Here is a 22,414-nt window from a genome sequence, read left to right as displayed (position 1 = left end):
CCTAACAGTGATCCTCTGTCTGTCTCTTCAGGTCCTGTGGCCCATGCTGCTGTACTACCTGACCCCAGGTCAGTACTCCAACGCCACCACACCGCTCGTAAGAGCCTCACGCTGCTGGGAACCAAGAAGAGAGCCTCCCAGGAGCCAACTTCAACATCGACTTCAACGAGCAAGGTAGGTGTCTTTTAGAAGAAGGAGCTCCATTTACGATGTGCAACAGAAATGTATTTTTTCTATCCCATCCTCCCTGGTAGACATTTACAGTAGATTCATACACAGTACATTACATTCATATTAACAACCATTATGTCATCACATGAGCCGGGGTGATCTGACCAATGAGATGAAGTCTTTTCCTCCCTCCCTTTTCCACTCACCGAGTCAGTCTGGCGTTTCGTATTGGGATTCGGCACACAGCCCTTTAATGTAAACGAGATGTCGCAGCCCGGCCCACCTCCTCGTCAGCACTTCTTGGGATTATTTTTTATTTTTTCTTCGTTGAAACTGTATTTATACAGCCATTTTGTTCTCATTAAAGGGCCGTTGGTCGGTTCTTAGAGGCCAGACAGACCAGAGTGTCTGGTTCTGATTAGCTGAATGAGAAGCCACATTTATCACTAAATAAACACTAGCATCGCCTGGGTCCTGAACTGTAAGGTCATTGTTTCAATCATTAAGCTGAACTCTTTGGGGGAGAAGTAGAGCCTGGCCAGTAATTCATTCAGTCATTCATTATAATGCTTAGTCTGCTATCAACCTTGTTTATTCTCATCTGTTTCTCTTTTCTAATTCAGTAATCTTCCCTCTCACACATATACTGATGGTGCGGCTCTTGGTGAGTATGAAACCTAATGACATGCCACTTGAATGCTCATGGATTTTCAGTTGCCGACTGTGGTGTTATAAAACTGGAACTTGATTTAAACCCTCATGAACTATGATCAGTGTCTCCAGTAATAGCTAGGCTATGTCTTTGTCTTACCTGTAAGTCGGGGTGTGTGTGTGTGTGTCTCAGGTGAATGGTTCGTTCCCGTTCCGGAGTCGTGGCCATGGTGCACCGTCTTTGTCTCTACTGAACGTTATAAGTCCTAATATCCACCCCAACGCTGAGACTCTCTGGGAGAAGGAGATCCCTGCTCTCCTCAGCTACCTGGAAGGTAAAGGAACTCAACTCAATGACCCCAGAGTCTTATAACCTGTAGTGAGCAATGTCTATTTGTCAAATGGCACCCTATTCCCTATGTAGTGCCTATGGGCCCTGGTCAAAAGTAGTGCACTGAATAGGGTGCCATTTGGGGCTCATTTCTCTCTCTCCAAAGCAGAAATAACTCTGGGGGCTTTTATTGCTGCTGCAGTATTGACAGCTTAGGAGGCTGTTTGAACCTCATTTTAATGTCAGTGGTTGAAAATAKTTTTTCCTCCATGTATTCTACTGAGACTGACATCAATAAACACGCATGCTTCTACCACAACAGCTGCAGTTAAGGGACGTTATAAGTGATTCACAATTTTAAAGACAATATTTTATTGGCTATATATATATTTTTTTTTGGAGATATAACTTCTTTTTTTTGTTGCTGTGGGCCATTTTCATATTTCCATCATAAAATACATAGCTTGGATTGAAGTAGMGCATAGGGTATTAAAACTGATCTTAAATCATTTTAGCTCTTTGGTTGGTTTTGGAACGTGCACAGAATATTCTGCTGCTCTCTTTTTTAAAATGTATTTATTTTTGTCTGGGAGGAAGTGCGGCGAGCGAGGTCTGAGTAGTATGGTCTATTCTTCTTTACAGAGTCTACCCCAGAAACACTAGACAACAAGAAATGGGAAGAGAGTCTATTACAGGTATGCCCGTCTTTATCTAACATCCTCTTTGTCTGTGCCCACAAAACTGTCAATAAGTCACTATGGTGATCTTTATTTAACATCCTCTTTGTCTGTCCCCACAACACTGTCAATAAGTCACTATGGTGATCTTTATCTAACATCCKCTTTGTCTGTCCCCACAACACTCAATAACAGTCAATATGTAGAACACGTTTTGTCCCAAATGAGATCTTATTCATTTTATAATGCACTAATACACTTTTGACCAGGGTCAACAGTATGGCACTACATAGGGAATAGGGTTCCTTTTGGGATACATACAGTGTCTGACACACAGTGTTGGATGAGAAATGTTTTCTGTTTCAGTCACAAAGGGATTTGATATACAGCATTATGATGTGGTCACATGACTGTGTGGTTTTGTTTGGTCATGTACAGTTCCTAGCCAAGTCCCTGGTGGCCATAGCTGATGACAAGTGGAGCTGTCAGCTGGCTATAGAGGCCACACGTTACCTGTCCACCTATAACCAGTCCCTGGAAGAGAAGGTTAGTGAACAACCTCATCCTAACCTCTCTTCAACCATGAGTAGGGCCAAGAGTTCTTCATGACCTGACCAGGGAGTTCTCTGGTCTCCACTTAGAGTTCAGGGAAAACTCCTAGCCCTAACCATTAAAAGAACCTCAAGGAACTCTTCTGAACCTGATAAGCTTTAACAAAATCTTATTAAAACAATATATTCTACAAAGTATCCAGGTTGGTAGAACCTCCATAAGCCTCAGCAAAATCTTAGTAAAAGAATATCTAATAGAAACTATCAAGGTTTGTCATCTTGGCTTCATGGCTCTTTCCAGAGTTTCCTCTACAGGTGCGTTGGTGTGACTCTGCAGCAGTGTTCCAATAAGGASGTGGTCCAGAAGCAGCTACAGGAGATACTGATCAGTGCACGACACAACGACGCCATCGAGAGAGCGGTAAACCTCTTAGTCCCCGTTTGAGTCAGGCCATGATCCTCTTGATAGCATTTGCTTTTATTTATCATCAAATGTGACCCGTGATGTAATTGTCTGCGTAAGGCAGGGCAGAGCGTCACCGGGCAGAACAGGGTTTCTTTGTGCAGCTCAATTGCCCAGTTAAGACAGTCTTGTGACAAGTACTCTTAAGCCTTTGCTTATTTTCAAAGGGAGGTCACGTCTGCCTTCCTAAGCTGTAATTTGTGTCTGGTGTTAAGTTTCCGCTCATTTCCGTTGTATTTTACCCAGATGATTAGGAGTTGTGGTGTTTTTACAGTCTTTAGGCCTAATAGAGAGTGGTAGTCAAATTGTAATGCCGGTGTTAATGATAATCCAGATGTACTGTTTGGTCATTGGAGGCTGAAGCGTCCATTAAACTGTGCTAATAGGGTGTGTTTGGGGTAATGGGTTTCCCAGGGTGTCGCCATGGGGATCGGGCTGTGTGCAAGCAGTCATCTCGATGCCACTCTGGCCAAACTGGAYGACTTYGGGAAATCTGACGCCTTCAAGAAAGCCTCAGGAATATTCAGCCTGCTCAAAGTTAGTATGCTATTMGTGTTTTTATTTTCAYCGTAGGCRGATAAACACAAACYTGGCAATGTCTGCCTRCCTGGGAGGTTCTCTCTACACCGTACAGTCAGCAATTTAACACATTCAGATTGAAGATTTTATGGWGTTTGTTTTTCTTTCTACTACTTTGAGCATTTGATTGAGCCTGCCTGGAGTGCCAGGTACAGTYGGCACGGTTTGCACTTTTGGGACTATTCCATTGGTTCCATTTCACCAGACRAGCTCGATCAAGCCCTGCTAAMGTATTTYTAAAGGAAACGTGTACGGGTATTGATAAACTGATTTTAATTAGCCTAATTTCTATATTTGAAGGTTTTTATAAAGTTGACATTCATTCCACATTTGAAATAGCTTTTTAGTCCACTACTAGGCTCAATCTGTGTCTGGGAAACCAGCCCCTACACTGTAATCCTCCCATCTCTACCTCCTCCTCCACAGGACAAGAATGACTTGGATGTAGAGAAGATGAAGAGCACGCTGATCCTGTGTTACGGTTACGTAGCGCTCCACGCCCCAGAGGACCAGATCCTGTCCCGCATCGACTCAGACATCCTCCGCAGCATCAGTAAGCACTTCAACACCAAGGTAAGGAGCTAGGGCTTGGGAGACACTCACATGATTGCTCCACCACATCCCTTTAATAAAGCTAGTCCACAAAGTTTCGACCCAAGAGTGAATCTCTGTCAGGAAGGCCTGGATGAAACAGACAGCCAGCATCTCTCAAATTTAAATAGTTCTTTAGATGTTGTCTCAATGGACCCGTTTTGGCCTTCAGGGCACATAGTCACAAAGCGTCTCAGAGTTGGAGTGCTGATTTGGATCAGTTTTATCTTTTAWATCATAATGAATAAGAGGGGGAGGATCTGATCGTAGATCAGCACTCCTACTCAGACMCTACAGGCCCARGCCTTCATCAGCATAAAGACCGAAGAGAGTTAGTTAGGGTGTTACATTTGGCTGCCCATACTGTTRGAGTACAGAGGCTGCCAGGGACCGACCTGTTAAATACCCCCACATGTCCTATAAAGAGGTGCAGCCAGTCAAATTAAACCCCACTCCCATCTCCAACCATCCATTTATCCCCYCATTGCAGAGAGAGAAAATAATCACTGAGCGATACCCGTCGCTGATCACCACATAGCACTGTGTTTTCCCTTTCCTCAATGGCAGCGTTAGCTAGCGTAGTCAGAATAGCTGCAGTTTCACATTATTCCTGAAACTCTATTTTTACTGTTCTCCGTTGGCCCAGTGAGCATGCTTGGGTTGGCATGGTACTGAGTGACCTCGCAGAGAAGTTCTGTGAACATGCTTGGGTTGGCATGGTACGGAGTGACCTCACAGAGAAGAAGTTCTGTGAKCATGCGTGGGTTGGCATGGTACGGAGTGACCTCACAGAGAAGAAGTTCTGTGAGCATGCGTGGGTTGGCATGGTACGGAGTGACCTCACAGAGAAGTTCTGTGAGCATGCGTGGGTTGGCATGGTACGGAGTGACCTCACAGAGAAGTTCTGTGAGCATGCGTGGGTTGGCATGGTACTGAGTGACCTCACAGAGAAGAAGTTGTGATAAGACTGAGTCTGGAGTTAAAAAGACATGCTGGTCAGACAGGATCCATCCCAAATGGAACCCTATTCCCTACATAGTGCACTATATAGTGAATTTGGGATGTACACAGTCGGTTAGGCTCACTGCTCACAATTACATACTGGTGGTTATATGGTTAAAACCAACGATGGGTCATAATTTGAGGCATTTGAAAGGTACATAAAACCACACAGCACAAACCACAGTGAAAGGGATGTGTGATTATATCAACCAGTTGGAGAAGTCCCGCTACGTTGTAGTGTTTCAAATGTCTCACTCGTATCATTCAGGAGCTCTCTGTCTCTCCATGGCTACAGATGAACCTGGTTTATGTCCTCAGGGGTTCTTCTCCTGTAGCTGCCGGCCATATGCTTAGCATCACAATGACTGTCTGAACTAGCCTCCATAGTTGTCTTGGTTAAATGAGTCCCGTTAAACTGCAGCCTTCAGGGAGGAGCCGCTGCCAATGTACACTATCACCTCCAGATGTCCACTTGAATTGGATCATGGGATTTTATGTCCGTGGTTAGGGTGGGTGATTGGACACACACACACACACAAGGTGTTTAATGTTAAGAAGCCGAGTCTATATCCATCGAGTCGTTTGGGTTCCACACAGGGCTCATTTAATTGGCTACGGCTAGTTGGCTAGCACTGTAACATTTGCTAACCTTTTTACTGCAATGTGGAAATAGAGGTTGAGTTCATCTGTATSTGTGAGACATTTAATGTACCGCTGTCCCTTACCATGGTTAACCATCTAAACGGGGAACACTTTCATGGTAAKGGCYTTCTGTAGTCTGATMMCTTTTTCTTAATGAGGGGAAAGAGCATATTCTCTTCTCTTTAGGGGGAAAGGATATATTCTCGTCTAGTAGCGTACACTTGTGGATTAAACTCCTTGTTGCTTTTATGTTGTGCAGGTTCTGGGAATTAAAATAGAGACCAAGGTACCGTGACTGGACCCTAATGAAGGATCCTCTCTCTGTCTCTCACTAAAACTCCTCTAMCAATCTCTTCTCTCTAGAACGCTGCTGCTTCAACTTTCTGAACTTTTAGAAGTAAATGGCTCAGCACCACATGTAGTTATAATGGGAGGCGGTGTATTTGTTTGCCTCTGTTTCAGAAGTTCAGAACGTTTAGTGCTTTTGAATGCCCTCCATGTCCTACTAACACGGTATGACACTATGGTGTTTCTAGGGCCTTGTGGTTTCCTCCTCCCCTTTTTGATCGAAGACACACACCAGCTCTTAGGTTGTGATGCCAAATCATATGGTGGAATTTGATGTTCAAATTCTTTTTCCCCTTCCAGATCGCAAAGCTTACATTTCTGTCTGACATTTACAGTCTCCAAATCAAGGCATGGATGATCATTCTTTAAAAATACACCCTGTACTTTTTGATTGTTKAATTCATATTGACCTGTATCTGCACATTGATTTTTAAGCCAACTGAAAAGTAGTCAAMTTCATCTTCAGTAGAATGTGTGACTTACCCAACCATAAGCTGTTGTTTCTTATGCCATTTTCTGAAACCATTCTATTGATGAGATGCTCTTATCAAGTTAAAAATAATAATAATTATCGACCCCTAACATTTTCAACTAAATCAAAAAATCACTAKGGTTGAAATCCTTGGTCCTGCTCTAGGCTCTCCAGCTATCTCTAGATGTGTTATGGATGGCAYASGGAACTTCAGAATCATAGGGTCAGTGACTGTCTGTGTATGAGGGCTGCACTATACAACTAATATGTGGTCGTCTTGCTCACAATGATGCCAACAAACTAAACCTCGGACTGCTATCGCCATGAACACAGTCTGAGGCTGTGTGTTTGTCTCTGTTTGTGTCCGTCTCCCTGTCTCTGTGCATATGTGTGTGTCTATCGGTGTGTGTGTGTGTACGCTGTATTCCCCCCCCATCAGGACCTGACCATGAAGCTGAGTCTGATTCAGAGTGTGGGGCTCATAGCCAAGGCCATCAGCACCGTCGTACGTAATCAGGGCTACATGTTCGTCCGCAAGCAGGAACTCATGGCAGTCATGATGGTCAGTGTTTATGTCATGTTTATGTATTCTGTTATGTCGTTGTTAGAACAGTGTTATGTAGCCCTTATGATGGAGGGTTACATTAAATGTTACTGGATTTAGATCACACCAACTGTAAAACATTTAGTTAAATGTTACTGGATTTAGATCACACCAACTGTAAAACATTGTTAGTTAAATGTTACTGGATTTAGATCACATTGTTTATGACTGCCTATGACAGCTGTTATGTCTTAGGCAGCTGTTAGAAAGGTTTTATGATATAAGGGCTGCTACAGTCAATTGGTTCTGATTGTGTTGACCCATCTCAATATCTTCCTTTTATTGAAGGATTTTATCAAGGCAGAACCCACGGATGCCATGCGGACTCCGGTTCGCCACCTTGTGATGACCACGTGTGCCAACCTCATGTATCCTTTAATGCCCAGAGGTGTGCTAGTGGGTTGCATATTAGAACAGAGCCCAGAGATGTCAGCCATAGACTGTCAGCCTGTCAGGAGCTTGTCAGTACCAGGTGTTTCATCTTCCTCTCGGGTTGCAAAAATCAGGGAACTTTCTCCAAATTCCCAGGTATTCCAGAMATCCTGKTTGGAAGATTYTAGATATTCCTTCCCTCCTGATTCCAGGAATCTTCCAACCAGSATGTCTGGAAAACCTGGGTAGTTTTTGCAACCCTAGCCTCTACTGAGTGACATCATTGATCCTTGACCCCAGGTTGACCCCAGTAACCTGGAGCCGGCACTGACGGAGAATGAGAACTTTGATATGCTGCGGACGTGTCTGAACGGTGTGTACGGCCTTCCCCCGGTGAACACTCCGGACAAGGACAGGGGAAAAGACGAGGAGGTGCTGGAGCCCCAACAGAGAGAGGTGAGAGATGACGCTGTAGCATCTCAATACCTCGTTGTGATTTTTCCCCGTCACTGGGTTGCTGTAGTCAACAGGTGCACAAACCTGGAGGGGGCGCAAAATGAGAATTACTCTACGTGTAGGTACATGAACTATTATTCATACAAATCAACCAATCCATATTGAAAAGTTTGTTCTCGATTCAATCTAATTGATGTTGACCTAAGTGCAATCAAACCAATGCATCATGGACATTTCAAAGTCAGTGGATTGGCATAGGGTGAGTCACAAACCATGTGACTAAAGCAGGAAGTGATTTATTATGTATCCTGTTATAGAGAAACCTTAGTTATGTTCAACTTTAGGACACACATGAACAACCTCAAGTATACATACACTGTATGCACAGCCCTTCTCTCTGTGTGTAGACACGCAGTCATCTCAGCAAAAACATAAACCTGCACTTTGTTCCTTCACACTCATTTTGTGAAAGTATGAAACGGGGTGTTTGCGGGTCCTTAAAACATATCTTAAATTCATTTATCTGATTTAAAGGCCTTAATAAGTTAAAACATTTCTTAAAGAATGTGACGGAGATGACTACACTGTTTTACATTGTGCTTCTGCGTAATTGTTGCTACTTTATCAAAACGGCAGTATTAAATAACAATCGAACCGCACTTTCAAGATGGTGTGTGTGTGTGTGTGTCGGGCCGTTGCCAGAGGAGAGGGAAGGTAGCCTATACAATCAGATAGACAACAACCCGATCTGGGATGAGAAACCGACATTGTCCTTCTTACCTAAGAAATGTTGCTTATGTTGGTGATTAGGCTACACAATGTTCCTGCAGATTGTTTTGGTTGTAAAAACATTYTTGTGCATTAATCTGCTTCCTGAAATGAAAGTATCTGCCCTGTCCCTGTTTCGCTGCTGGCTCTCGCTCCTTCTCCCCCCTTTACACACGGAGTGAAGGGAGAGATGCAGTCTGACAGTTGAGCAATATTTTAGAAATGTAATTGTGGGAAAGACGTAGTTGTTTTAAAACAACTACTGTTAAGAGTAGAGTCTCAGCTTTGTGTATACTGTAAAAAATAATTTCTGTCAAGATAGAGGAAATGACACCACATTACAAACGGATGATGAGCCAGTGGAACGGAGAGGAGCGTACCATTTGGGGTGAATACAATGGAACGTTTTTGTAGGATGTTACATTTACTGTTAGATCAATTGTATTGCTATCTAGCAACAATATCATATTTAGAGTTAGCACTCTAGTTAATGTGTTTTGAGTTCCCACTTCCTCGGGCRGCAGGTAGCCTAGCGGTTAGAGCGTTGGGCCTGTAACCGAAAGGTTGCTGGTTTCAATACCCGACTCGACAAGGKGAAAAATCTGAGCAAGGCACCTCAACCTTAATTAGCTCCAGGKGTGCTGCACTACTATGGCTGACCCTTTAAAACAACACATTTCACTGCACCTATCTGGTGTATGTGACAATACATTATATTTATTTGTATCATTATGTAGCATATAGCCTAGGCCAATATACACAAACATGCAGGCAAATAAAAAAAATCGGATTTATTCTGGATCCTATTTTGTTATCGCACATCAGAATAACTATCATGCATTCCCTGAACATGTTAGATGAAATGTCTATAATAATGTCTGTCTTTGCACTGGCACTGGATCAAGTCAGTCTTAGAGCCCTCCCTCTTAGCTACCTTGCTTYAAAGTACAGCCATTTGATCCTGGATTCACTGAATGAGTTATTTTATTAGACTTTTTGGTTGTAGGCTAATGTTCTAGTCTTATCCCATCATTATTATTGGATAATACCTCCAGGAGACCTACTGGGTGTGTWGACTTTTGTTCCAGCCCCAGTCTAACACGTCAGATTCTAYAAATCAGCTGCTCAACAGGACCTTGTTAATCTGACTCCGGTGTGTTTGAGCAGTGCTGAATCAAACGCCTGCACACCCAGTGACCTAGTTCTCCAGGTGGAGAGTTGACCGCATGTTTATACACTTACTGTGCTGTATTTTTGACTTTAAGGATTTTTTCACAGTGGTATGGTGATGTTATTAAGTATCATTGTAGCAGGTATAGGTATCGAAGCCKGAGTTCTGGACACTTAGCTTGTGATCTAGCTAATGAYTAGCCCATTGGGGCAGCCTAAACAAATGCAGATGRGYAACCCCATGCTTCAGCCATCTATAKCCTAGCAGCCCAGGAATCATCAACTAGATTCAGACGCAGGCTAATTAAAATAAAAAATAAAATAAAAATATTGAGTGGATGGAACATAATGACTAATAATTTGTAGACTACAAATTGACCACAAGAAGCCCAAACAGATATGTTTGACTAAAACAGAATAATTTCAAACCTTGCTTACATTTGTGTACGGTCACGTGTCTCTCTATAATGCGTGGGAATACTTGGGAACAGTCTTAAATTCAACTTCATGGAACCAGCAGATACCCTGAAAGTGGAGATGGTAAAGCTTGTATCTACTGCTTTTCCCACAGGCGTTATACAAAGACACCTTCGATGCTCTTCAGGAGTTGTTGAGGAATATTCTGTCAAGAGACCTGAGTCCAGACGGACTCCAGAGTGTATTCAAGGTAAGTTGGTGATAAGAAGTATACGCTTAAATGTTGACTTATTTATACGTTGATCTTTAGCTCAACCTTGACCGTGTCTTTGGTYGTCCGCAGCACATTGAGGAGTGGTTGAGTTCTGGTCAGGGTCATGAGAGGGAGAGGGCGATGAACACCACCGCTCACGTCCTACAGTTCTACTTCAACAACCTCCACGTCAAAGTGAGTCAGAAAAACATCTGCAAACCCTTCTTTCTCAGGTAATATTTGGACCTTACTAGCTGAAGTCCTTGAGTTCTGTAGACCATACACTAACAGCAAATATAGCTGTGTTTGTGTTCTTCAAAAGAGATGCCATAATGTCAGCTCATAAGATACACTACTGAACCTTTGTTTGCAGTGGTTCTAAAGGCTCATTTGGTAGGAACATGGGGCTTGTGGTACCAGGACCACAACATACTGAAGGACATGGAAATAAATCCTCCAGAACTGCTGGAGAACAGTAGAAGTTGATAAAAGTGCTTCTTTATTGTTAAAGGGATACTTGGGGATTTTGGCAATGAGGCCCTTTATCTACTTTCCCAGACTCAGATGAACAGGTGAACTGAGMTAGAAGTCTATGGGTATCTGCTAGCATCCTTGTAGATACCATTATACTTCGTCATTGTGCTAACGCCAGTTAGCATTGGCTTACGAAACGACCTCTAATTTCCTTAATACTGGATACAGAGTCATAAAAATGGTATCCACAAGTGGGGGAAGTAGATGCAAGGCGTCATTGCCAAAATCCTGAAGGATCCCTTTAAACGTGGAACCAACCCATAGCCTTAATCTGGGTGTTCTGTCTCTGTAGAACATGGTAACCTTCCACAACCTGGGTTCTCTCCTGGGCCGTCTGGCCCCCCGATGCACCGACCCCAACCCCCTGGTCCGCAGGGCAGCCATCGACTGCATCTACACCCTGCTCTACATCCAGCTACGCTACGAAGGTAACACACACACACACACCACTACACACACACACACACTGTCTCTGATTCAATACGCCTCGTCTTGTATAGTTTCCTATTCTCTGGCGACCAGCTTAACTCCCCCAGCGACCAGCTTAACTCCCCCAGCGACCAGCTTAACTCCCCCAGCGACCAGCTTACTCCACCCAGGACCAAGCGTTACACTCCCAGCGACCAGCTTAACTCCCAGCGGTACTCCAGACAATACAGCCATTTGTAGAACCTTTTAATATGGGAAACTCTGGTTCCATTCCAAATGGCACCCTATTCCCTAAATAAGGCTCTGGTCAAAAGGAGTTGACTATATGGAATGGGCTGCCGTTTGGGAAGCACCTCTGTGTTTGTGTGGCATTCTGCTGGGAGTGAGAGCGCAGTGTGGAGCTGGTCTCATTGTCCTCCCTGCCTGCGTTAGGCTTCTCTCTGGACTATAAAGACGACTCGGTGGAGAGACTGATCACACTGAGGGAGAGCATGGACAACCCAGACCACTCTGTCCTCTACAAGACCTGCTCCGAGCTGGCCAAGGTGAGGGCCTCTGTTAACAGATAGGAGAATACAGTCAGCATTATTTCACCAAATTCTGGTCAGCTCTTTCTGGAAACCTGGGAATTTGGGAAAGTTACTGGAATTTTGCAGCCTACTTTCATAATGTGTCTGTCTTTATTTTGTCTGTCTGTTTCCCCTCGTCTGTGTAGATCATCAGTAAGCGTCTGCCCCAGCAGCAGCTCAACACTCTGATCTTCATGTTGTTGAGGGGCTGGTGGACTCCCAGTCTAACTGCTCCAGAGCCTCCAGTTGTTCTACTCAACACCTCTGCTGAAGAACAGAGGAGCGGGACTACAAGACCTGGTACACTCGCACACTCACTGACTCGCACACTCTCTCACAAACACATTCACCCCCTCTAAATGAGCTGTGTGTGTCAGGTATCAGAGATGCTGGAGGTGCTTCACAGCCGTCTGCAGATGATCAGTGAGGAGCAGGTAGGTGTCTGTGGCCCAGTCCATCCTCATCCTGGCTACACAGCACCTCCAGACTGTCATCAACACACTCATCTCCTACCCCCTGCCCTTCGACAGGTGAGAACCATTCTCTCTTCCTCTCCTCTCCATCTCCCACCCCCTGCCCTTCGACAGGTGAGAACCATCTCTCTCTTCCTCCTCCCTCCATCTCCCACCCCCTGCCCTTCGACAGGTGAGAACCATCTCTCTCTCTTCGTCTTCTATCTCCCCTCTGTTCAACAAAGAAGATCCCTCTCCGTCTTTGTTTCTCCATTTGACAAGTGACAGCTCTCTCCTCCTGTCCTTCTCCTTTCCAAAAGTCAACTCCCGTTCTCCCTGCTTCATTTGACATGTTAATTCTCTCGCTCTCTCGCTCTCACACACACTAGTGAGACTCCATGAATCTTCCAACCAGTATTTCTGGAGAACTGAGGAATTTGGGGAAAGTTAGACATTTTGCAACCCTGTGTGTAGTAGCAGAGGAAATGGTTTCACTGCCTCCCATTCTTTGTGAGCGCTACCCCTCACGGTCACTTCTCCCTGTGTGATCCCCAGTTGGAGCTGTGAGATGTGGATTGCCTTGGGGGCAGACAGTAAACTGGCCTCTCAGATCATGGAGATGCTGATGGAGAAGCTCAACGTCATGGTGCCCTACGTGGACAAGAAGGAGTCCATGATGAGAGGAGGCCTCACCAAGGTGGCCACCAGTCACCCTCTAGCTGTGAGTAGCAGGTTGTAGAGTGCTATGATGAGACTGTAGATGTCTGGGTAATGGTGGGTTGCTAGGTTTATTTGTGTCAAATGTACAAGTCTGAGCAATCATTTTCTATGCTGTTCTATTGTGTCAGATGACCTGTGCCCTGAAGGAGATGATGCTGAACGGCCAGAGCCATGAGGCGGTGGTGTCCCTGTTCCCCCAGCTCTTCAGCTCCCTGCTGGTCCGCCTGGGCTCCAGCGTGGGGSTCACACTACCCAAAGACATCAACAGCTCCGGAACAAACAGGAAGAGCCCCACCAAACTGGCCGCCGGCTTCGACGATTGTGCGAGTGGGATTATGAAGCCGACATGCGCTAGCTAGCACTATACTGTTTACCATCATAAGACACACGGGGTGGAGTGCAGGGACACCCCATTAGATATCTGGGAGAGCCAGTGTTAGAAAAAACTAGAGGTTAGGTCCTACAGGGTCCACATGAACCCCCCCCCCCCAATATACCTCCCAGAAGAATGTGATACGGAGATCATCCAAACATATAAAACGTAAATATACACTAAGTACTGGTGAACATAATATATGAAGTTATCAGTACAGGTAATCAAAAAGAGTAATGACCGTATCTGTTTCACTGATCATAGTTACCATACGATGTGAAATGTTCCTCTGAAGAACTTCAATCTAGTTATTTGAATTGAAGGTTTAACTCCTTTGTCTGTTGTGTCCTGGGTCTGCAGGGTAGCGGTGGAGGCACTGCGGATCCTCCTGGCCCGGGCCCAGCTGGACGATGTAGTGAAACCCCTGGACCAGGGGGGCCTGCGGACAAGATGAAGGACCCCCAGCAGCACATCACCGGGGTCACCCTCCTCGCCAGGTACACCCTGACCCTAACCCTGGCTTCATGTCCACATCCTGGTTCAACCCTAACCTCAGCTCTAACTCTTTCTTCATTATATGTACAGTATAGCTACCCTATGGTGCTTACCAGTTAGTGTGAGGTGTGTTGTTTTCAGGGCCATGGCCAGGCACGCAGGCCCTCGTCTCCCGGCCATAGTGGAGTGTCTGTGCCCCTGTCTCAACAACATCTACGAGTGTCAGAGGGTCACTATCACAGCCTTCTTCTCTGAGGTGAGCCAAGCCCAGGGCGCCACTGTTGTAGGTCTGTAAGGTGAGCCGAGCCCAGGGCCCACTGTTTAGTTGAGTGAGGATCAGCCACTGGTTTGTCATTGACAGCCAGGCCCACTTTGTAGCTGTAGTAGCCGAGCCCAGGGCCCACTGTTGTAGTCTGTAATGAGCCGAGCCAGGGCCCACTTTGTAGACGTAGTGAGCCGAGCCCAGGGCCACTGTTGTAGGTCTGTATAGTGACGAGCCCAGGGCCCACTGTTGAGTCTTGTAAGGTGAGCCGAGCCCAGGGCCCACTTTGTAGGTCTGTAAGGTGAGCCGAGCCCAGGGCCCACTGTTGTAGGTCTGTAAGGTGAGCCGAGCCAGGGCCACTGTTGTAGCGTCTTAAGGTGGCCGAGCCAGGCCACTGGTAGGTCTGAAGGTGAGACCAACCCAGGGCCCACTGTTGTAGGTCTGTAAAGGGAAGCCAAGCCCAGGGCCCATGTTGTTGGTCTGTAAGGTGAGCCAAGCCCAGGCCCACGTGTAGGTAATGTAAGGTGAGCCAAGCCCAGGGCCCACTGTTGTTTAGGTCTGTAGAGGTGAGCCAACCCAGGGCCCACTTGTAGTCTGTAAGGTGCAGCCAAGCCAGGCCCAACTGTTTAGGTCTGTAAGGGAAGCAAGCCAGGGCCCACTGTTGTAGGTCTGTAAGGTGAGCCAAGCCCAGGCCCACTGTTCGTGTCGTAGGTGACCGCCGTCCCACTAGGTGAAGTGAAAAGAGGCCTTGTGTCTTAAGCAGCCCAGGGCCCACTGTTGTAGGTCTTTAAGGTGAGCAAAGGCCAAGCCCCACTTTGTAGTCTGTAAGGTGAGCCAAGCCCAGGGCCCACTGTTGTAGGTCTGTAAGGTGAGCCAAGCCCAGGGCCCACTGTTGTAGGTCTGTAAGAAGGAAGCAATATGGTAGAATGTCCACCACCACACTGATTATTCCTATCCAGAACCTTCACATCTGCAAACATATAAATCCTGTGTCACACCAAGCAATTTGGATGCAATTTCTGTTGCAGATGCAAGTGACATCAACTTTGCTGATACACAAAGCAATTCAAATGTAATAGAAATTCCATGCAACATCCAACCCTGTCATACATCATGGTTTCATAAATGTTGTTTTGCCAAACGTTTGGAAATTGTAACATAATTGATATAGACAAAATGCTGGCTGTACAATTTAGCTAGCTAGCCAAAATGTTGCCAATTTGCCAACCATGTTTTGCCAAGCTACTGTAACTAGCTAGTAAACCAAGCTAGCGATGAGCTMAGCTAGCTAGCTAGTGAAGTTCATGTTGGACAGAAAGGTCTGGGGGAGGAGACAGGTTAAAGAAGGATTTTTAAGCCTTGAGACAATTCAGATGGATTGTGTGTGTGTGCTATTCAGGGGGTGAATGGACAAGACAATATAGAAGTGCCTTTGAACAGGGTATGGTAGTACAGCAGGTTCCAGGCACACTGGTTTGTGTCAAGAACTGCAACTCTGCTTACTAAGCTAACATTGTGTTGATGTAATTAACCCCTTAGTTTAAGCACTAAACGATCTCCATATAGTTCCATGTATTTTTAAAGTGGTGCACGGCTACCTTCAGACTAGTCGTATGAGGGTTGTGGGCGTCCCCCATGGGCAAAACAACTGGCAATTACGTGTTTGTGAGGGTCGTATTAGTGTGTATAGCCCAAAACTGTTTCAGTACACTACAGACAGAAGTTGGCAGATCGGCTGTACCGGTCTTCAGACAAGTCCTGTGATGCTTGTAGGGGGGGTCGTAGGAAAAACCATGTTGTTAGAGGGGCTGCCCACGTCCACTCTAGGGGTTTAGAGGTGTGACAGAGTTAGATGGTCAAACTGGACATAGTGGCTTTACAGTATTATAATACTTAGAAAACCATTTAATTGCCGTTTGTCACCAGGAGTCAAAGTACTTCGACATTGGCTTTTGTAGGTCTGCTACATGTAGTGTCTCAATGTATCGGCTTCACACTGTTCTTGTCTCTGTGTGTAACGCAAGTTACTGAACCATGGCTTCACACTGTGTTCTCTCTGTGTGTAACGCTAGTTGACTGAACCACTGTGTTCTGTCTCTGGTGTTAACTCTAGTTGCTGACAGTCCACTGTGTTCTGTCGTCTGTTGTGTAACACTAGTTGCTGAACCACTGATGTTCTGTTCTGTTGTGTAACACTAGTTGCTGAACCACTGTGTCTGTCCTCTTTGTGTGAATGTAACACTTAGTTGCTGAACACTGCTCACACTGTGTTCTCTCTCTGTGTGTAACACTAGTTGCTGAACCCACTGTGTTTCTGTCTCGTGTGTGTAACAACTAGTTGCTGAACACTGTGTTCGTCTCTGTGTAACACTAGTTTGCCTGAACCACTGTTTCTGTCTCTTGTGTGTAACACTAGTTGCTGAACCACTGTGTTCTGTCTCTGTGTGTAACACTAGTTGCTGAACACAGTGTTCTGTCTCTGTGTGTAACACTAGTTGCTGAACCACTGATGTTCTGTCTCTGTGTGTAACACTAGTTGCTGAACCACTGTTGTTCTGTCTCTGTGTGTAACACTAGTTGCTGAACCACTGTGTTGCTGTCTCTGTGGTGTACACTAGTTGCTGAACCACTTGTTCTGTCTCTGTGTGTAACACTAGTTGCTGAACCACGTGTTCTCTCTGTGTGTAACACTAGTTGCTGGAACCACTGTGTTCTGTCTCTGTGGTGTAACACTAGTTGCTGAACCACTGTGTTCTGTCTCTGTTGTGTAACACTAGTTGCTGAACCACTGTGTTCTGTCTCTGTGTGTAACACTAGTTGCTGAACCACTGTGTTCTGTCTCTGTGTGTAACAACACTAGTTGCTGAACCACTGTTCTGTCTCTGTGTTGTAACACTAGTTGCTGAACCACTTGTTCTGTCTCTGTGGTGTAACACTAGTTGCTGAACCAACTGTGTTCTGTCTCTGTGTGTAACACTAGTTGCTGAACCACTGTGTTCTGTCTCGTGTGTAACACTAGTTGCTGAACCACTATGTTCTGTCTCTGTGGGTAACACTAGTTGCTGAACCACGATGTCTCTCTCTGTGTGTAACACTAGTTGCTGAACCACTGTGTTCTGTCTCTGTGTGTAACACTAGTTGCTGAACCACTTGTTCGTCTCTGTGTGTAACACTAGTTGCTGAAGCCACTGTGTTCGTCTCTGTGTGTAACACTAGTTGCTGAACCACTGTGTTCTGTCTCTGTGTTGTAACCACTAGTTGCTGAACCACTGTTGTTCTGTCTCTGTGTGTAACACTAGTTGCTGAACCACTGTGTTCGTCTCTGTGTGTAACAACTAGTTGCTGAACCACTGTTGTTCTTCTCTGTGTGTAACACTAGTTGCTGAACCACTGTGTTCTCTCTCTGTGTGTAACACTAGTTGCTGAACCACTGTGTTCTCTCTGTGTGTAACACTAGTTGCTGAACCACTGTGTTCTCGTCTCTGTTGTGTAACACTAGTTGCTGAACCACTGTGTTCTCTCTCTGTGTGTAAGCACTAGTTGCTGAACCACTGTGTTCTCTCTCTGTGTGTAACACTAGTTGCTGAACCACTGTGTTCTCTCTCTGTGTGTAACACTAGTTGCTGAACCACTGTGTTCTCTCTGTGGGTAACACTAGTTGCTGAAACCACTGTGATTTCTGTCTCTGTGTGTAACACTAGTTGCTGAACCACTGTGTTCTGTCTCTTGTGTGTAACACTAGTTGCTGAACCACGTTGTTTGTGTTCTCTCTGTGTGTAACACTAGTTGCTGAACCACTGGTGTTCTGTCTCTGTGTGTCACACTAGGTTTGCTGAACCCAACTGTGTTCTGTCTCTGTGTGTAAACACTAGTTGCTGAACCACTGTGTTCTGTCTCTGTGGTAACACAGTTGCTTGAACATTTTGTGGTCTCTGTGTGTAACACTAGTTGCTGAACCACTGTGTTCTGTCTCTGTGTGGTAACACTAGTTGCTGAACCACTGTGTTCTTGTCTCTGTGTAACACTAGTTGCTAACCACTTGTGTTCTCTCTGTGTGTAACACTAGTTGCTGAACCACTGTGTGTTCTGTCTTCTGTGTGTAACACGAGTTGCTGAACCACTATGTTCTGTTCTGTGTGTAACACTAGTTGCTGAACCACTGTGTTCTCTCTGTGTGTAACACTAGTTGCTGAACCACTGTGTTCGTCTCTGTGTGTAACACTAGTTGCTGAACGCACTGTGTTCTTCTCTGTGTGTAACACTAGTTGCTGAACCACTGTGCTGTGTAACACTAGTTGCTGAACCACTGTGTTCTCTCTGTGTGTAACACTAGTTGCTGAAACCAGCTAGTGTTCTGTCTCTGTGTTGTAACACTGTGCTGAACACTGTGTTCTGTCTCGTGGGTAACACTAGTTGCTGAACCACGTGTTCTTCTCTGTGTAACACTAGTTGCTGAAACCACTTATGTTCTTCTCTGTTGTGTAACACTAGTTGCTGAACCACTTGTGTTCTCTCTGTGGTAACACTAGTTGCTGAACCACTGTGTTCTGTCTCTGTGGTAACACTAGTTGCTGAACCACTTGTTCTGTCTCTGTGGGTAACACTAGTTGCAACACTGTGTTCTCTCTGTGTGAACACTATTGCTGAACCACTGTGTCTGTTCTGTGGTAACACTAGTGCTGAACCACTGTGTCTCTCTGTGTGTAACACTAGTTGCTGAACCACTTGTTCTGTTTCTGTGGTAACACTAGTTGCTGACCACTGTGTTCTGTCTCTGTGGGTAAACACTAGTTGCTTTGAACCACTGTGTTCTCTCTGTGTGTAACCTAGTTGCTGAACCACTGTGTTCTGTCTCTGTGGGTAACACTAGTTGCTGAAACCACTTTTTTCTGTGTTCTGTTAAACCATTCTGTTGTGGGACACTAAGTTGCTGAACCACAGTGGTGGGACAGAGCTGATGATGATGGAGTCCTGATGACAAGCATGATATGGAGCGTATCTTGACCCCTGCCTGTACGCCGTCCGCATGCCTGGCCGTCAGGGGGCTGGGGAACATCGCTGTGGAATCACCTGAGAAGGTATGAACTGATTTAATCTTACCTCCAATGCTGGCAATATTACGCAGGCAAAAAGTATTAACAGATGTTCAAGAGATACCAGAGGGATTAGGTTAGGAAATACTACGAGCAGGATGCAGATTGAGTTAGCCAGATATCTTTTATAACAACTCAAAAATATATAAATTTATTTTCTGGTTCATTTAAGAAATTCTGAACTTGTGTTTTGGTTGAGTCTCAATTAGACCATGCAATTTCAAGTTTATATAAAATAAGTTATTTCAGAATATTAGGCAAGTTATCTGGCTAACTCGGTTAATCCTACTTGTAGTATATCCTCTTGGTCCAAACCAAGGACCGCAGCAGAGGGGAACAATGTTTCAAAGAGCAAATTGGATCTCTATGTAATTCAGCAACCTATACAACATCTATTTTATAGGTTAAATAAATATTGCCAAGGGCTGCTGGCCTGCTATGAGCTCTGGGATGGAGGAGAAGGGATGACCCCTGGAAGAAACGTCATCACTCTAGAGGCCATGTCGCGGCCATGTCAAGGTGCTCCTCTACCTCTGGACAAGAAGTAACGTCAGCTGCTGGTCGTCTCATCTTCATGAAGATCAAACCCTTTTCCTGGAGAGTGTGGTAGAGCAGAGACACACGTCTCTGTTGTCATGTTACACCCTGCTGCAGCCACTGTTGCAGTTACCACCCTGCTTGGGGCCCACACTTTGTTGTAGAGTTACCACCCTGCTGCAGCCCACTGTTGGTAGGAGTTACCACCCTGCTGCAGGCCCACTGTTGGTAGAGTTACCACCCCTGTCTGCGGCCCACTGTTGGTAGAGTATACCACCCTGCTGCAGCCCACTGTTGGTAGAGTTAGCCACCCCTGCTTGCGGCCCACTGTTGGCTAGAGTATACCACCCCTGCTGCGGCCCCACTGTTGGTAGAGTTACCACCCTTGCTGCGGCCACTGTTGGTAGAGTACCACCCTGCTGCAGCCCACTGTGGTAGAGTTACCACCCTTGCTGCAAGCCCACTGTTTGGGAGAGTTACCACCCTGCTGCAGCCCACTGTTGGTGGAGTTACCACCCTGCTGCAGCCCACTGTTGGTAGAGTGTTACCACCCTGCTGCGGTCCCACGTGTGCGTAGAGGTTACCCACCCTGCTGCAGCCCACTGTTGTAGAGTTACCACCCCTGCTGCAGCCCACTGTTGGTAGAGTTTTACCACCCTGCTTGCAGCCCACTGTTGGTAAGAGTTACCACCCTCTGAGCCCACTGTTGTAGAGTTACCACCCTGCTGCAGCCCACTGTTGTGGAGTTACCACCCTGCTGCGGCCCACTGTTGGTGGAGTTACCACCCTGCTGCGGGACCCACTGTTGTGGAGTTACCCACCCTGGCTGCAGCCCACTGTTGGCTAGGAGTTACCACCCTGCTGCAGCCCACTGTTGGTAGAGTTACCACCCTGCATGCGGGCCCAAATGTTTGGTAGAGTTACCACCCTGCTGCGCCCACTGTCATTGGTTACACCCTGCTTGCAGCCCCACCTGTTGAGTAGGAGTTACCACCCTGCTGCAGCCCACTGTTGGTAGAGTTACCACCCTGCTGGCGGCCCACTGTTGGTGGAGTTACCACCCTGCTGCGGCCCACTGTTGTAGAGTTACCACCCTGCCTGAGCCCACTGTTGGTAGAGTTACCACCCTTGCTGGGCCCACTGTTCATGGTTACACCTGGCTGGCAGCCCACTGTTTGGGTGGAGTTACCCACCCTGCTGCGGCCCACTGTCATCTGGTACAACCCTTGCTGCAAGCCCACTGCTTGGTAGAGTTACCACCCTGCTGCAGGCCACTGTTGGTAGAGTTACCACCCTGCTGCGGGCCTCACGGTTGGTAGAGTTACCACCCTTGCTGCGGGCCCACTGTCATGGTTACACCCTGCTGCAGCCCACTGTTGTAGAGTTACCACCCTCTGCGGTCCCAGCTGTCGATGGTTAACACCCTGCTGCAGCCCCACTGTTGGTTAGAGTTACCACCCTGCTGCCAGCCCACTGTTGGTTGAGAGTTACCACCCTGCTTGCAGCCCACTGTTGGCTAGATTACCACCCTGCTGCGCGCCCACTGTTGGTAGAGTTACCACCCTGCTGCGGCCCACTGTTGTAGAGTTACCAACCTGCTGCGGCCCACTGTTGTAGAGTTACCCACCCTGCTTGCAAGCCCCTGTTGGTAGAGTTACCCACCTGCTGCGGCCCACTGTTTGGGTGGAAGGTTACCACCCTGCTGCAAGCCACTGTTGGCTAGAGTTACCACCTGCTGCAAGCCCACTGTGGTGGGAGTTACCACCCTGCTCGGCCCACTGGTTGGCTTGGAGTTACCACCCTTGCTGGCAGCCCACTTGTTGGTGGAGTTACCACCCTGCTGCGGGCCCACGGTTGGTGGAGTTTACCACCCTGCTGCAGCCCACTGCTTGGTAGAGTTACCACCCTGCTGCAGCCCACTGTTGGTGGAGTTACCCACCCTGCTGCGGCCCACTGTTGCGATAGGAGTTACCACCCTGCTGCAGCCCACTGTTGGTGGAGTTTACCACCCTGCTTGCAGGGCCCACTGGTGGTTTTAGAGTTACCCACCCTGCTGCAGCCCACTGTTGTAGAGTTACCACCCTGCTGCAGCCCACTGTTTGGCTGGAGTTACCACCCTGCTTGCAGCCCACTGTTGGTAGAGTTACCACCCTGCTGCAGCCCACTGTTGGTAGAGTTACCACCCTGTCGCAGCCCACTGTGGTTGGAGTTACCACCCTGCTGCGGCCCACTGCTGGCTTGCCTCTGAAGCTAAGCAGGTTGGTTCCTGGTTGGTCCCTAGATGCTGCTGGAGGTGTGTTGTAGGGCCAGCTAGAGGCACCCTTTCCTCTTTGTCAATTTATTTTTTTATCCCAATGCCCCAGGGCAGGATTGGGGTCATGCCTGCTGCAGGGGTGCCGTTCTTTTGGATGGACGTTAATCTCTCTCTTTTT

General features: G+C 46.6%; 1 protein-coding gene across 1 annotated transcript; it reads left to right on the top strand.

Moving 5' to 3' along the window:
- Positions 1-31: 31 nt before the first annotated feature.
- Positions 32-19,327, top strand: LOC112078733 (maestro heat-like repeat-containing protein family member 1; the record flags this gene model as incomplete). The annotated part of the gene is given in 30 exon segments (XM_024144872.2): positions 32-95; positions 98-145; positions 148-174; positions 795-835; positions 1,016-1,157; positions 1,796-1,848; positions 2,269-2,376; positions 2,683-2,802; positions 3,259-3,381; positions 3,850-3,996; positions 5,918-5,944; positions 6,307-6,354; positions 6,918-7,040; positions 7,371-7,450; positions 7,766-7,910; positions 10,420-10,515; positions 10,609-10,713; positions 11,345-11,480; positions 11,914-12,026; positions 12,197-12,248; positions 12,251-12,297; positions 12,300-12,350; positions 12,428-12,486; positions 12,488-12,580; positions 13,058-13,223; positions 13,351-13,546; positions 13,955-14,035; positions 14,038-14,092; positions 14,232-14,346; positions 19,280-19,327. Coding segments are annotated over 30 exon segments (2,709 nt in total), but the record flags the coding sequence as incomplete, so codon positions are not given.
- Positions 19,328-22,414: the final 3,087 nt, after the last annotated feature.

This window comes from Salvelinus sp. IW2-2015, unplaced genomic scaffold, assembly GCF_002910315.2.
Source record: "Salvelinus sp. IW2-2015 unplaced genomic scaffold, ASM291031v2 Un_scaffold6147, whole genome shotgun sequence".
Classification (NCBI taxonomy): Eukaryota; Metazoa; Chordata; class Actinopteri; order Salmoniformes; family Salmonidae; genus Salvelinus; species Salvelinus sp. IW2-2015.
The sequence above is the reverse complement of the archived record's forward strand: the minus strand, read 5'-3'. Positions and strand labels throughout refer to the sequence as shown.